The sequence below is a fragment of the Haliotis asinina genome, chromosome 6 (assembly GCF_037392515.1).
Source record: "Haliotis asinina isolate JCU_RB_2024 chromosome 6, JCU_Hal_asi_v2, whole genome shotgun sequence".
NCBI classification, from domain to species: Eukaryota; Metazoa; Mollusca; class Gastropoda; order Lepetellida; family Haliotidae; genus Haliotis; species Haliotis asinina.
Window position 1 is genome coordinate 39,004,325 of NC_090285.1, and position 17,074 is coordinate 39,021,398.

At 39.4% G+C, this 17,074-nt stretch overlaps 1 protein-coding gene across 1 annotated transcript in view; it reads left to right on the plus strand.

Moving 5' to 3' along the window:
* LOC137287259 (pyrokinin-1 receptor-like) overlaps nt 1-16,032 on the plus strand; it is a 62,617-nt gene extending 46,585 nt beyond the window's left edge. The window contains exons 2-4 of the mRNA XM_067819490.1: nt 4,855-5,388; nt 14,359-14,490; nt 14,985-16,032. Coding sequence (XP_067675591.1) covers nt 4,855-5,388; nt 14,359-14,490; nt 14,985-15,553 — 1,235 coding nt within the window. The 3' untranslated portion in view covers nt 15,554-16,032. The remainder of the gene's footprint in view (nt 1-4,854; nt 5,389-14,358; nt 14,491-14,984) is intronic.
* The last annotated feature ends 1,042 nt before the right edge of the window (nt 16,033-17,074 follow it).

Consider the following 17,074-nt stretch of genomic DNA (forward strand, 5'->3'; position numbering starts at 1 on the left):
GTATAACGGATTTAGAAAAGACTAAGTCTTATACCAGCTCATTGTTACTCTTCATTAGTCTGGTTAGATTTGGTCATCTGCACATTAAGATTATGCTTATCGTAAGACGCATCTACACCGGTCCGATGGTCACGCTAGCTCATCTGGTGACACGTCATCGTATGCAAATTGCATGCTACATCGATGCTCATGCCTTTGATCACTGGATTGTATGGTGCAGAATCGATTATTTACAGACCGCTGCTATACCATTTGAATATTGCCGAATGTGATGTTAGATAACAAACAAACAAGATGGCAAAATGGCTTCTACATTTTTTTTCAAAACACATAATTTGTTCAGTTTGCCTTCCATGACCCCCATTCACCGGGTATCATTTGTTCACAGTGATACACTTGTGTCCGTTGTTGTCACGTTGACAGTACTGGCAAAGCATAAAGTTACGGTTTGAAACTTTATGTACAGATCCGAATTGAGCAAATATCCCGCATGGCTGTCTCTGTGCTCTTTTCTTTCCGCAATCATGAAGTAAGGCTATCTGTTCTGTCTTTTAAGGTCACGAGATATCAGTATTCTGTGGCAAGTGGGCAGACAAAAAAATGATAATAACACATATTTGTATTTTGTTGCCCATAAAACATGAGAGTTTCTTTTTTCCAGCAACAGAAAAAAATCCAAGTACAAAGTTTCTCAATCTTTGATGTAACGGAGATTTTTGTATGTTACTTTTCATGAAGTGTACTCGAGAAAATGTTGGTAGTCTTGTTTTGTCGTCAGAATAGAGGCCTTTTACAATCTGGAATTAATTTGTCAAGCAGTAAGGGAGATTTCTTTCGGTACATTATTTCATAAGAAATACTTTCTGAAATCAAACTAAAAAGCATTTGTGATGGTAATGGAGGTGTGTGGTTTTGCAATGGCAGACGCTGTGACGGTAGATTATGCTATGTTTGTGTCATACACTGCAGGATGTGACGTCGACTATCTTTACAAAAAAAACGAACTTTCATGTTTGTCACACTATTTGATGCGGTAAGACCGCAGTCTTAAAAGAAAGTCTGCACTCTCTTTGTGATAACGCTGTTAGGCATGTGTCATCCGGCATCCTTAGTCTTTCCAGCGAAACTCAAAATATGAAAACTCTCTTGAGATTCATTGATAAAGCATTTTTAAAACACTCATGGAATGACCCTGAAAGTCATGAAAGTTCCCTTGAATGATAATTCTCGTAAAACGGTTTTAGGGTTTCACAGCCCGGATCTCAGGTTACATCCTCTTACAGACACACGCCTGCTCTGCGATGCCCTGTGATGTGTTGTGATGTTCTGTGATTCTGTATCAGTTCCGGGACTAATCAGGTTGTAAAGTAGATTTCTTCCATCGATATATGGTAAGCTTAATGCAGCAGATTCTGTGAGGAGCGAAGCGTTGTTAACGGGTTTGATGTACTCTTTTGAGCTTCCTACTTGTTGAAACGGGTAATCCTTTCAGACAGGACATAACAGTTCTATTGCATGTTCATTTTCAACCTTGTATTGCATTTTAAAACACTGTTTGGCTGTCCATGGCCTACGTCAAACATCGACAGATTCATTTTAGCCAATAGCTGTAAAACTGTGATCACGTTTGATTGTGGTGAATATGTTCAACTGTTGGAATCAATTAAAGTTTGGACTTTTACAGCCTGAAGGGGAATTGAGAGTGGGAAAATGTTACAAAGATGACGCAGGACATGGATATAATCTAAATCGGATTTATCGTACACATCACGATGCAGTTAAATGGAAATATCTGAAGTTTTTTCGAAAACCAGGTGACTCTAGGCGTCGTTGTCCCTTCGTGAACCTACCGTTTATGGTGCAATATCTTTGTTTTTCATCCAAGAAATCTTAGCAAATACGTCATTCATCTGCCTGCTGAACCCTTATCATTGACGCTAAAGCAAGGTAATTGGCGTAAAGACATCCCCCGAGTTGTTGTTAGCGTGATACATGACTTAGGCTTTAATATGTGTTCGTTTTCCTTTTGAATAATTCTCTAGAAGAAAAATCCTTTGTTATTAGCGTCACCAGATAATTTTTCACCTCTTGTGGAGTCTCATACATGTAGAATGCATCTAATATTTCGAATAATGTCACACTAAACACAACAAATGAGGTTATATCCTGAAATAGATTTTTCAGTGTCTTGAATATGTCGTTTATTCATCTTCCATGGGCGTGTCGCGGCTTTCTGTATGTTTAATGCATGAACCAGATATACGAAAGTGAAATGTAGGGATCTGAGATTACAGCGAAGCAAAAAAATGGGTTAACATATATATTTTCTGAACATTAGTCACATAGGTGGGACAGTTTGGTTTTTTTAAATTGAAAGACATGATGAATGCGAAAGTCATGTGATTATCGTTGAATATTTATCTGAACAGCTTGTGTCTTGGACGTGTCGCAAAACTAATTTTGTAAAATTACGATTTTCATTGACATTTTGTTAAACACAACAGTGTTGTATGTTCAGGATTGACTGGGTTTCAAACTACCCTTTTATTACCCATGAACAGAATTAGTTTTCTGCAACCGATGTGTGTCGTTTTAAGCAACAAATCGGATCGGGTGGTCATATTCGCTGACTTGGTCGGATCCCAGCGTAGATGAAAGCGCATGATGTTGATCACTGTATTTTCTGGTCCAGACTGGAGTATTTACACTGTGTGTGCAATGTCAAACAACATAGAAAAGACAGAGTTTGGTCGACAGAGTGTCTGTCTTCGTAGTACAAAGTGTTTGTTCGTCACGCCAAAGGTTCGTCCCGACATGTGTACGACACGTGAGGCTTTTTCTGGTGTCCCCCGCCGTTGTAGAATAGGGCTAAAAGCACCTTAAAACTCAACTCACTCACCTACTCGCTCACCCCCTTTCAGTCACCTATAGCACAAGGCTGGATGTACGACTCTCTGGTCACGTCACATTGTCACAGGGGACTTGGTGTTAACCTGTGTAGTGTTCGGCATGGCGGGAATAAAGCAAGGACTGGCGGACCTAATGTGGGAGATCCATGTTAAACTGCTTACTGCGATGTCCCTGGTCCATTGTCTGTTCACTTAGACTAGTCCAAACAACACACCCTCACACTGAACAGTATATTATGAATCTTGAATTGGATCTTAACCCACGTCAATCTCTCCTCAGCCCTTTTCTTTCGTTATGCATTGAAAGCCAAGGACCACGATCTTTTGAGAGGGAAGCAGCTACATTTTTAAATATTAAATATTAAACTATGAAATACTGTTAAAGTATTTTGGGACAATGAGCACACCATATTATTGCTTTGGTTATGTTTTATCAAAGTATGATTAAACTCAGAAGTTCTTTTGGGCTGGCGCTTTGAGGTGGTGTTTCAAAGATATGGCACATTTGAAGTGTAAAATAAATTCAATCTCCAAAATGATATTCCTTTTGACTTCTGTTCAGAATGTGTCGTTTTCTTTATTATGAATCAAGAAGGGAATTCAGTGTGCTCCTCAGAAATGTCATTGTCATCAAGATAGAATCAGGTTTGTCACAGAAGTATCAGCACTGTCATCCCTGATTACGAATAAAAGAAATGGATCTGCGTTTCCATAATAATACTTTGATGTTCCCGGCCAAGCAACTCGATTGAAATCTCTAACGTTACTACATCGATCAAGGCCATTTGGATAAATGTCAGAGTTAGACATAATTTTGTACATGTACGTCATTAATTAAGAATTAATTCTCAGTTTTATGATGGGTTTGCATGACTGGCCGACATAATAATCACTGTCCGGTCAACACCTAAGACTAGACACTTAATAACGGCTTGTCAAAGGTGAAGCACTCAAGGAAATAAGGTTATCGAAAATTGTGTATCTCATCTTCTGAGAACTATTATTTCATTGACTGGACTACCTTGGTTATGCCTTACCCAATTTGCAGCACTAATTTAGAGCGTCCTTAAGATTTGTATTGGCTATCACCTCGTGTCGTTCTTGCTTATGGTAATAGCCAAACACATTAAGTGGTCCGAATACTCAGACAGGAAGTGTTCCATAGTAATATGATCGCTCATTGCTTTCATCTCTTCAAAGGGAAGACTCACATATTTTGTATACGGCCCATCTAAATCAATGACGCCCAAAGAAAAAGCTTTTGACGCAACGTTGATGTTGTCTATTTAAGTATCTCCAGAGAAGTGCTTTTGTACTTAAAACAGATTTTAATCGACTGTCAGACTGTCCATTTCAGTAAGATAAAGAGTTTAGTTTTACGCCTTTTGTAGCAATATTCCACAGATATCACGGCGAAGGACACCAGAAATCGGCCTAGATTCCTAAAGCTCTCTTAGCGCTATTATTGTCGTAAATGCCATACATTTACATTAACTAACGGTTATCTCTGCGCTTAGAAAGCTTCGAAAATCTAGGCCATGGTCTATACTTCCACCATAAATTACAGTTGTATTTAGGCTAAGGGTCATCCCATTCCAAATCCTTCATCCTCAGGATGAAAAGTTAAAATATCAGTAAGACTTGTAGATTTCTATGCATTTCGAATTAGATCTCGGATGGATCTGGAGAATATCAAGACAGTTTCAATACAAATGCGGAAATGAAAGACACATTCCTGCTCCCTCCTTCCTTTCCTCAGCAAGACTGGAAACAATACATTTCCGAAATAGATGCTCCAAATTATTTGCCAGGATATTGGGGTTGATACCTGTCATATACTGATCTTTGCTCGATGTAAATTTTAATCTTTCTGCTAACAGTGTTTTAGGTTGTGTTCTTTGTATATTCTTGTACTTGAGGTAACTATTTACCATTGTACTTTCAGGTCTTCCACCGGAACTATACAGCATCTGGGAAGCGTATCCATGGCGATTCGGGGAGGTGTTTTGTATTTTCAAATCCTTTCTTTCTGAAATGACTTCGTACGCATCTGTGTTGACGATAACTGCCTTCACAGTGGAACGATACGTTGCAATCTGTCATCCGATAAAAGCTCAAACCCTATCCAATCTCTCCCGTGCTATACGGATAATAGTCATCATATGGATAGTGGCCTGTGCCAGTGCAATGCCGTACCCCATCCACACCCGAGTGTTCTATTATCTCAAGTATCCCAACACGACAAAACCAATAGAGGACTCAAAGCAGTGCAACATTCCACTGGCATGGATTGATTTCATGAAGCACATGTTTCAAGTGTCTTTCTTTGTGTTCTTCGTATTGCCTATGGGAATCATAAGCATCATGTACATACTGATAGGGATCACCTTGAAGAAGTCGCAGTTTGGAGGATCCGCTGAAGCTGGCTTTAAGAACTCGGCAAAGGCAACGGCCAGGAAGGCTGTTATTAAGATGCTAGGTGAGAGGTTTAATGTTATTAAAGTTTCAGAGGACTGGCATTGAATGAGATGGATGAGTCGCATAGGGGACCGTATGGGGATGGGTTTACAGTTGCAACTAATGAACAGTGGAATAATGGTAAAAGTAACAAGGATTATCAAGTAAACATGGGTATGAACTAACAACATCCTGGCAAGCCTAAGGTATATTATTCTGTACAGGGAAGTGTATGTGGCTTTAAATAATGACTTGTTTATGCAGATTGTGAGAATGGGGGATGATACGGCCAGTGAAGGATATGTTTTTGTCCTGTTTGTGTAAAAAGTGATCCGTCAACATTATTTTCGTTGTTTTCCCACCAGAATCTGTGCTGTAAGTAGATGTACTCTGGCACTGTAGTTTCATATTTCCGAACATTAAGAGTGAGTGACTTACAATTTATCATCACATCGGCAATATTTCAGCTATATCGTGACGAGAACAATTACTTTTATCCATAACAATTAATGGTAAATTGTAAAAACATGTCAACGAAGGATAGTAAAATAACTAGATTATCACAGATTCGAATTTAAAACTAGCAATCAGATCTAGAACACTTTAACTATAGACAGCAATACAAGGTATAAAGTGGCTATACATCGTTAACAATTGAAGGTAGATCACCATACTAGGGGCCATGAGGACTTACAGTACATATACTTCCTGTATTACCGTAGGTGAATTTACACCATTCCTCTAACCGTTAGCAACTGAACGTTATGAAGATGGCCATCTGGATCTGATTTGGCTTCACTTTCAGGTTTTGGTTCTTTTTGTAATCTAAAATACTTTTGCATTTTACACAAAATGTCTCGGTTGATGGAGGATCTTGTCGAAATATTAGGTTTTGTCCAACGGCAGAAGTAAAATGCTTATTTGTCATCAGCAATTTGAAATATTTAAGAGGCTAGCACCAATTCATGACATGTCCCTAAACACGACCGTAAGAGGTAAACCTTAACTTCTGAAGCTGGAAGAGCATCGGTGATCCATGCATAGAATTCATTATAGTTTCACCACCATTCTGCCCATTACACAGAACTGAATCCGTTCCACAGAAGGTCGACACTTTTTAGTCTCTGGAGATGTCGTTATACATGTACATGGAGCATGTTCATGTCAACCCACACCAACATGTAAAACAGTATAAATAACAGACACACTCTGTATAGATGGCATGCGGGTTCTATTCAGATCCAATCAGTATGATTCTTAATATGAAAGGTCATCCTATGGTCCAGTATACAAAAGGTTTTCTAATCAACTGTCCATTATTACTTTCCTACAACAACAGTAGAGTCCATAGAAAATTACGGAGACTGCAAAGTACATTGTATGGCATGTAGGTGTAGGTGTACCACATTCAGGCTGAAAGAAGTTTGGTATTTTTTAGGAAAAACGGATACATTTTTTATGAGTTGGTTGGGCCATCATTTAGGGTACATCACTCGTGTTTTGATTGAAGGTCGCAAGACTTGAATGTTTTAAGAAATGTTAATGTTTCATTGTAGAATCTTGCTGGATCATGCCTATCGTTAGTTCATTTTATTTGAACATGTGATTAAACATTCCACGTATGAATGACAAGATCCAAATATATAATGTAGCAGTAATTACAAATCATTTGGAATATCTGTTTTTAAGTATAATGGCGTGCTGTTGTATTGGATCATGCGTAACTAGTAATCTGCCCAAATTATGACTGACTGCGTCAAACGTCACCCAATCTGAGGTCAACGTGAAGTTCTGTAGAGAAACATGTTGTGACTCAAGCATACAGGGTGATGTCAACGGTGGATACCTGTTCAAACTCGACGGACTGATTCTAAGATGAAAGTGACGAAAGCAACAAAGATGTTTACTTGACGCCTGTTACAACGGGAGTCTCGGCTCACATATATACAAAATACGATTGCACCAGATATGGAATATGAATTTACGTACGACGTGTGTGTGTGTGTGTGTGTGTGTGTGTGTGTGTGTTTGTTTGTTTGTGTGTGTGTGTGTGTCCCAATGGCTGAAATGTTAATTCTTCACACCGACTAGTCCATTTCCCCTCACGTCCCTCCTTTAGTCACTGTGAGCTACATGTAAGAAGCACAAAATATGTAGTATGCCCATAGTGTACATACTGATCACCATAATTTAGAGGTCGCACATATTTTTGGGAGGATACTGTACCTGGGAAAAGCTGTAAGATGTCACATTTTCGTTATTAGCAACTAATAGTACTTAAAGACAGGGAAGCTCAGGTATCAAAGCCCCAACATCCATCACTGACAAAGATCGCTGATTAACAAACCATGAGTAAATGCACACGCTGATGAGTGAACCGCTCTTCCGAGAGAAAAAGCTGAAACCACTCTCTGGCAGGACTACCGACAAAATCCATTGACAGCCAAGTAAGTCGACCACAACCAATTTGAGCTACTTAATTAGTTCAAGGTAGGAAGAGTAACTTCAGTATAAAAGGTTAAGGAGAACATGTGTATTGAGGGACTACCCCTAATATGTATCTAGGAAAATTGATGTAATGCAGACTTACCTAAACATAAGCCATGGCGTACACGATAAAGTCGCTTGGACTGAAGGTAATTCTACACTACTAGAACATTTACCGGCAAAGTCGTTGAGGGCGTTTAGGAGTTGGACCAGTAAGGAAGTGTAACAATCAGTGGAACGTCATTTTTACAGAGTGAACGGCGTTTTATTGCAGATTCTAACACCTTCATCAAACAAGACTTGGTGATGAACTGAATTCGGATTATTCAAATTCGGTTTATCCAATATATCCAATGCATATCGTGACAAAATCGGGATTAGGACTGTAATCGCACAAGTAAGTTGTTTAACAACACGTTGCTTTAGGTACCGGTACTACGCTCAAGTGTAAGCGAAATTTCTGCAAATGAAATCATGGTACTTTTCCTAAACTGGACAATACCTACAAACATGGTATCCCCGAGTTACTAAAAATTCTGTACAAAATATAATATCCAAACTTCTTTAGCTCAACAACACCCGAAGTAAGTTAGTAGATGATGAAAATGACTCTTTATTCCTTTTTAGAGAATACAGACCCTGAACCTCCTTGTTTTTAGGCCATGGGTAGTTATTCACCATGATTATTCCTCTCAACAAGGAGCTCTTCGGTCAGCATTCCATTCTCCATTCTCCATTCTCCAAGCCAGTTAATTAACTATTCCACGCTATATTATCTAATGATTCTGTGCCTGTCAGTCTGAAAGTTAACAGAGCAGGTTTCTCGTTTCTCGTTATAGAAGATGACATTTTCTAAAAATATTTGACAAAGTTTTGCTGTGAGTCCAGAAACAACATGACAGAAATCTCATTTAAGAGCTGGCTGAAAGAGTTTACTTTTGCTTTGTTATAGGTCACATGATGAAATGCAGAGCCTGTCATGTCGCATGGCTTAAATTAAACCATTTTTCTCAGATGTTGCAGATTATTAATCAGTTCTTGCGTTTTTTGAATATTTTCATGAAATTGAATGGTTTCAAAAGATCATGACACAGGTAAATAGTGCTGTATGGCAACATGAAGAGATGGTTCTCCATGTCCGTTCCAGGACTGGATTTTACACTTGTTCAATGTTCTTGACTTTATAGTCCTGGTATTTTACGAATGTCTCTGTAAAAACCATGTTTTCACGAAGACAGGCTAAACGATAACAGAGAATCTTGGTCAGTGCGTTCGACACGGAAATGTAAGCCTCGCTCTGGCTTTCTGCTGTGCAATACACATTTCACATTAAAGGCTACTTAAAGTTAACATAAGGAAGCGTCTCTATACATATTTCGTTTGCAGAATGTCTAATACTTCTCGACACATGACTCATCTGGTACAAACGTGTTTGCTTGTTTGTTTCCATTAAACGTACAACTGACCAGAAGTATCAGTTTAGTCGGTGACCTGTGTAGTGATCGGGTTTGTAAGTAACAACCCACCCATCGACCCTCAGAAAGACGTAAAAGTATTTCTGTGTTGTGATTTACTTGTTTGTTCCAGTCCAATCAGTCTCCTGTATCATTAGGCCTCAGTCCCTCAGCTTGAAGTAACCCGCTATAACACGATCCATGGATGTACAAACACCTCTATCCATACATCGATGTCAGTAGCTTGCAATTCCTTAATGATCACTGTAGGCGAGATGTGGAATGATCTAATTTTACACTAGGTTACCCTACTACGCTTGACCAACATGAGTCTTCTGAGGGAGAGGTTTTACAATTGTGCTTCATGTATATCAGCAGACAATACTGGTTGACGTCGATACTCGCCTCAATGGCCTGTTCCATAGGGGGGAGAAGTGGCGAGGGCGGGAGGTGTCTAAAAACTGGTTTCAAGAGCACCACGATGACAATACGATTTCAAACAGTTGAACATATACATCTCAACATTCTATGATAAAGAAAATGTTTGTTATTGTTATGAAGATTAAAGTTGTTAAACCAACCATCATAGATTCAAGTCGCGTTTATTGGTTTCATTACAATGGGGTAGGCGCAGGCGATGGAACAGTGAAACAAATGCACGTGTTTCATGTAACGTGCATACGCCCTTGTAATTTGTTAAAGAACCTTTATCCTATGTTGAACAAAATTCTGAGATTTAAATGTTCATATGGCAAACTTAATATATGAGGTTCGCAATTTCACTTCCTTTGATTTGCATTTTTACTTCATGGATAAGAACCTCTTTATTCCGAGAGTGCGACGTTCCAATGCGTTCGATTCTTGTACCGTTGTATATTTCTGCTTGACAACGGTACAAGAATCAGTATCGAAACGTCATAGACCATAAAGTTTGTCAATTTTGAAATTCTACCTACAAGTTTCTGTTTGCAGTCAATATATTTATTATTTATTCGGTAAACTGCATTATTTTTAAAATGAACATGTAATGAAAGGGTGAGTAAAACTAAATGTGTTGGGTTTTGTTTTCGGTCCCTGACACTTGTATATTTCTGATGGAAATGATTGACTAAATTGTCAAAGTAAGACTGTCCGAAGACAGTTCAGTTTTGAACTGGAGAAGCACATCTCGACACGGCAAGGTGAGGAGCAATACAATCACCAACTTAACAGAGAAAAGTGTCTTATCAGCTGCCATCTACCTTCGGACATCTGTCATCTCGTTTATCCTCCTTCAGCGGTATCTTCCAGTTATCGGAGTACATGAATAAAAAATAGAGGGGGCGGCGATCTAAGCCAACTCCATTAAGGACAAGTCTTTCGCTCCCACCCAACCCCTCGTTTCGCCAATCCAAAATCACCCCAGACCCTTGTAGGGTTATCCCACTAGTGGTATGTAAATGACGAAGTTATGTCCCTTGCTATCGACAGTATTGGCTGCAACGATGTAAAAGCATATGTTGTTATGGTTATCCTTTGAGGAAGTCCCAATGGTGCTTCCTGATAACAGATCACACACACACACAGACACACAGACACACACACACACACACACACACACACACACACACACACACACACACACACACACACAAACACAAACGTGCTCTGAAACCTGTTCGTGCAAACTCACTGAATGGCAAAACGCGTTTTATATTCAATCTACATGGTAATGGCACCATCAAGTCAGTATCCGTATCCACAGAAGGGTGTAATTTGACGATTTTATCAGAAGGTTAATATTCTGAAATAACCATTTCAGTTAAACGTTTCCATCAAAGCATAATGATCGAGTCGTTTTTATGTCAACATTTTTATGTTACGTCAATGTGCTGTATCGTTTTGCAGATATGATAAAAGCTTTACCTAACAGTGAGTAATGTGTCGGATTAACTTATCGCAACATGTGTTGTACTTACTAACAGTATACTGTTCTTTCATGTCAACCTACCAGAATCGTTAAATATCTAGATCAGGGTTACATAAAAGTGTTATTGCCAGCATTCTCAGTTTCCCGGAAAGTAGTATATTTATCAAGCAATCATGTCAGTGATATTGGGTGATTAAGAAACACACAATCGCCATGCCGGAATCGCACACTGGTCTCACTGTTCCTGTTTCAACAGATTTCCTGTGAAAATAAAAAAAAACAACAAAAAAAACCACGTATTATATTTCGATGACTAACGTTGGCTGATTAAAACACACACGATCTCCATGTACACGCCTCCTCTTTTGGGTTTAAGCAGATTTCATGTGGAAATAGAACAGGTATAGAACAGGCGTTGGTGTGATACCCGTAAGTGTCACTTGGTCACAGATAATATAAAACTCTCGTTACAAAGAGTGGTGGTACAAACGTACCAGATAATGTTGAAGACTGACAGAATCGTAGAGACAGCTTGGAGGGCGTAGTGTGATGCAGGTAACAATTCTGGTCCAGTCGCTAAACCAATTAGAAGGTGGAATAGTGCTGTGATATGAAGCATCGAAGCGTATATTAGTTCCGTTCCACTGATCAGGTTATAGGACATAAGATTTCTAAATGTTGAAGTGTCCCTTGTGCTGTTTTAGGTACATACTTTCGAATGTTTATTCCTCTAGTTTTTAATGGTTTTAGATCTGCAGACTTCAGAGAATGTGAATTACAGCACTAAAATATATTGTGACGGTGGATGGTGGTTTTTACAGGTAGCTCATGTACAGGTAGCCTTAGTTCACTCTTTAGGTTTACGTCTCCTACTAGAAACAGCTTGTCTCAGGTTTGAATAAAAGACATCTCCAATACATCATTTGCATCTGAGAAATGTATCTAAATGTTCCAGCTAATCGAATGGAAACTGTTTTTTCTCAACTATTCACGAATAGGATTTTACCAACAACAACAAGGTATAACCAATATCAGTTAACATCCAATAAAGGAGTCTTTTTTTATAGCCAGTTTGTAATTAAGCAGCGTATTGATGGAGTCCGTAGACATTGATATCTATTTTAAAACCATTTCAGTTACGTCCTAACTAATCGTAAGGAGAGTTTAAAGACTTGCATTTTCACAATGCACGAGTGACATTTGAGCACATGTATGGACTTATATCAATCAGATTCACCAACTGATGTTTTTTCAAAAATTTCAAAAACGTTTCAATTAAATGCTCACGATGAATATTTAATGGAGAGTGAGTGGATGCTTATTGTTCTACGCCGGACTAGTCCTGCTATTTTGTGGCGGTCTGTAAATAATAGTGTCTGGAACAGAGACCCCAGTGATCAACAGCATCAGCAACAGCATCAGCATCAGCATCAGCATCAGCATCAGCATCAACTGAGTAATTTGTATACGATGACATGTGTCAACTAAGTCAGGGAGTCTGACCATCCGATCCCGTTAGTCGTCTCTTACGACAAGCATGGCTTACTAAAAGCCAATTCCAGCCCGGATCTTCACTGTTAATTTAATGGAGGACACGTGTGACCATATATTAATAGGACATGCATTAAAATGATATGTGATTCGTGACTGCAAGATTGCAGAATATGCCGCCAAACTGACTTGGAACACCCGCCTGATAGCTTGAAGGAAAACCGAAAACTGGACGAACACGAAGCTGAGAACTAAACCTGATTTATATAGGCTTCAGCCCTTTATGTCATCATTGTGGAAAAGCAAAATGAACTGTTTCTTTTTTCTTCTACAAGCGACCGGGAATATTTGCAATATTTTACTGGTACCATCTCAAGCAGCGCTGTTATATTCAAATGGATTTCGAATGAAGTGGTAATATGATTTCTATCGTTTTTAACACGGTGGAACAGATTTACGCTAGGAGCGAGGAGTTTAAATTTATGCTGTGTATGAAAATTCTCATTTAGGTTTAAAGCTACTCATCACGTCCGTTTCATTCCCACAATCCTCTAGCATAATAGTCACCGCCATCATCCGACAGTGTCAATAGAATTAGTCCCACAATTCTCTCCAATCAAAAAACCTAATGGCTTACGAGTTTGTTGCTTCCACTTAACGGTCATCGACGCCCACGTTCAGCCCGTTGCAGACCCATAAGCCGATTCAGGTGTAATGTGGAATAACGTGTCGCAAATCATATTGGACACAAGTGATAATCAAATTTAATATCACTTCCAGTGAAAAGAGAATGATTTACATAACTGCCCCACTTCACCAACACGACGTTTGTGTAGTTTCATGTAAATATTTTGCGTTGCCTTGATTCTAACATCAGTTACCTCTTCGCCAGGATATGTCTTCGTATTTAATTCAAAGGATAAATACCTCATTACGGGTTTAAATATGTAATGATATTTTTTATATTTCACATCGAAGTACGCTTTAAAATGTGAGTGGATTCAATGATCATTGTTTTTCGAAGGAAAGTATATTATAAGAAGGTGGTAGTAGAAGAGGGGAAAAAAGGTGTTTTCTTATCGCTGCTTCTTGCAATAAAAATTCAATTTTATCCTGACATGAGATAAAGATTATTTTTTGCCGACCTTATGATACACAGAAACAGTTCAAATACATACTTCCAAATATCTTGGAAGATATTCATGCATGTTAAGGATGCAATAATGATTCATTTGTGCCCACTCGCAACCTTATATTTAAATATCTATCTTGGAAATGGGGCCAGGGAAGTGTCTACAAAGAATCCCCATCCACATCATAGCCTCATCCGGTTTGATCCCGCCTCCCAGGGGAGACTACTCACATATGTGCAGGTCTAATGACATAAGCCAATACATCTAGACCATTGTAAAACCACAGGTGGACATCTATTTTCACTTCGATCGATTCATTCTAGACAGGCCACAGGGCAAAGGACTGATCTCAGTGACCAGGGTGTACAGGATGTACTAACTAGAGAACATTCTTGATTCACCATCGCGGTACAGAAACACTTTAAGCTGTGGAGCACTCTAGATATTTCATTTGCATACCTAGCTTACAAAGAGACTCATCAATCTCACTGACTTTAATGAAATGCTTTCTGTTTCAGTTGCTGTTGTTGTGGCATTCTTCGTCTGCTGGGCCCCTTTCCATTCTCAACGTCTGATGACGTCATACTTGACTCGTGATCAATGGACACTGGAGCTCCTAGACTTTCAAAGTCATTTGTTCTACATTTCTGGTAAGTGCATAGAAATACATCCAACGCCCGCAAAAGAGTATTGACGGAAACAATAATGTTGAATGGGGAAGGCACTTAAGGATATCTGATTGTCTGTTCGTTGTTTCCCAGCTTTAAGATGGTGGCCTGTAGGTAAAAACATACCACTAATAGACCAATAATAGACCACACAATGTCAAGATGACCACCATGTCACCCCTCTGACCAACCGATCACGTTATTCATTATTTGCTGAAGACCAATTCTATCCCGGATCCTCACAGGTCAATGATTATAATATTCATGATTGCAATGTCCACTCTAAGGATGTAGTCCAATAAGAACCAAAACGCAGTTTTGGGCCAAGTTGGTAGATTCATGTACGTCATATTAATCAAACCTGATTTAAGGTTAGCAAATGGATCGTCCCAAAACATCAACTATAATAAATGAAAGGATGAAAGAATAGTTTGTGTGAAAAGTAATATTTTTCCGCTGATATTTTTTTCTTGCAGGTGTGCTTTATTTCTTCAACTCTACTGTGAATCCCATCCTTTACAACATGATGTCCCGCAAGTTTCGTCGGGCATTCAAAAGGACATTATGCAGGTGCTGCTTCAGCCGGGAGGAACTAGCGGAGCTGAAAGGAACTTCCAGATCGGTGCTATATTCAGAGCGAACGCAGTGTGTCAGCCGGTTCAAGGATAGTTCGCCCATCCACTTGAAAGGTATAAATGGGAGCATAAGAAGAACAAAGTCGGGGAATATTTTAACACCCGGGCCTTCTCCCCGTGCCGTTAGGCTTCTGCTGAATGGCTACACGCAAGATCGTAGGCCACAGAGCATGGTTCAAAATGGCCGTCGTGTTGTGTCATCGGTCGCCGGGCCTCCACCACTGACCCCGTCAATGCCAGCCTCTCCAAACATTTCCCCTGCAGCAAGTGTGGGTAGCTTTGACGGGGTGGAAATGGAGTGTCGTAAATTGGATGAGGATAGTCGGTCGGTGTCGCGGTCTGGTTCCTCGTCAGTGGCGTTGCTGGTCCGATGCAGTAACGTCAAGCAGAGAGATACTACATTTGTGTAAGGCTGTTATCTCTGGAACAGTTTGTGCTGTCGCCATTTGAGGAAAACCATTATGTGTGGTGTCATGAGTAAGTTGTATTCAAGATATTATTGTAAGCTTGATATGGGAGGAGAGCTCACAGTGATATATGTCTAACACGTTTACAATTTTGATGAAACAAACATAACTCTGACGAGCCTTGCATATCGAGTGGATGTAACTAAACCGGACGCTGCGGTGCGTAAGACAAAGACACCAGTTTTATGCCATAAGAATAAATTAATCTGGTTTTCCCCACACAGGTATTGTAAAGATTTGGATTGGAGACAGGCCTGACACAACACTTGTTTGCTCAAAGCAAAACCGTCACATCTTACTACATGCTGCTTCAGTATTCATATCAAGTCATATCTGTAATCTTCGCTTCTTCTAAGTCTCTGATATATTCACTACTTCTGCAACATTGTACGTTTCGTGTTGCTAAGTGTACTGTATCTGTGTTAAGGGCGTATCTAAATTCTTGTTAGTGTATGAAAAAATGTTGATTGACATTGCATGTTCTATTTGTTATGTGATGCTTTTTAAAGAACATTTTACATTAATGGAATCAATCTCAGGAAGACTATCGTTTATTGGTAACCACTGGATACATCTGCCACATGTACAAACATATACTCTAACATTAGTGTTTTTAAAGAAAACCATAGTATCCTTAACTAAATGAGACGTCAAGGTGTGCTTTATTGTACAATAATGAGCATTGATTTGCTGTTCTGCACACGGGAAAATAAAGAATATCTGTAACGAACACCACTGAAAATAATTTCAATGACACCAGCGCATCACTGGTAAATGCACAGTCACAAGCTAAGGTAAACACATCCTGTCTTTGTGATTCCTTGGCAAGAAGTTAACTGCACGCTTGGATTAGTATAATCCCGTCTTGGTGAGATACCTCAACCATTTAACATCATCCTAGCTCAATGATGCATCTTCATGCAACGGACATCGAATATTATCATCCCTTGGTGAGATATCTGCTGCTTGAACAACGTCTTTATCCCATGTTGGTGAGAACGCGTCTTGTCGAGGACTCGTTGGGACGCCTCCACTGAGATCATCCCATCTCAATGCAAAGACGTCTGAACGCACGGAACAACTTCATCCCATCTTGGCGAGAACTCGTTGGGACGCCTCCAGTAACATCATCCCATCTCAATGCAAAGACGTTTAAGCGCCTCGAACAACATCATCCCATCTGGATGAATCTTCTGGTCTACTATCGACTAATGTCATGCCACCCTTTTATGACGAACATCAACATACTAGATTTAATACAGTAAGAACCTTTGTTCCTCAAATCGTTTGCAAAGCTCCGATAATCGTAAACCAAATTTACTGTAGACTCACGACAGCTTAACGTTAAAACGCTTTGTGGATAGGATCCCAGACACGCGTAAAAACATGGTTCATTCATATCCATTCACCTGGTTTTGCGTGTACATGTGACAAGAGACCTCGAAATGTGAGTTCAAGTTTATG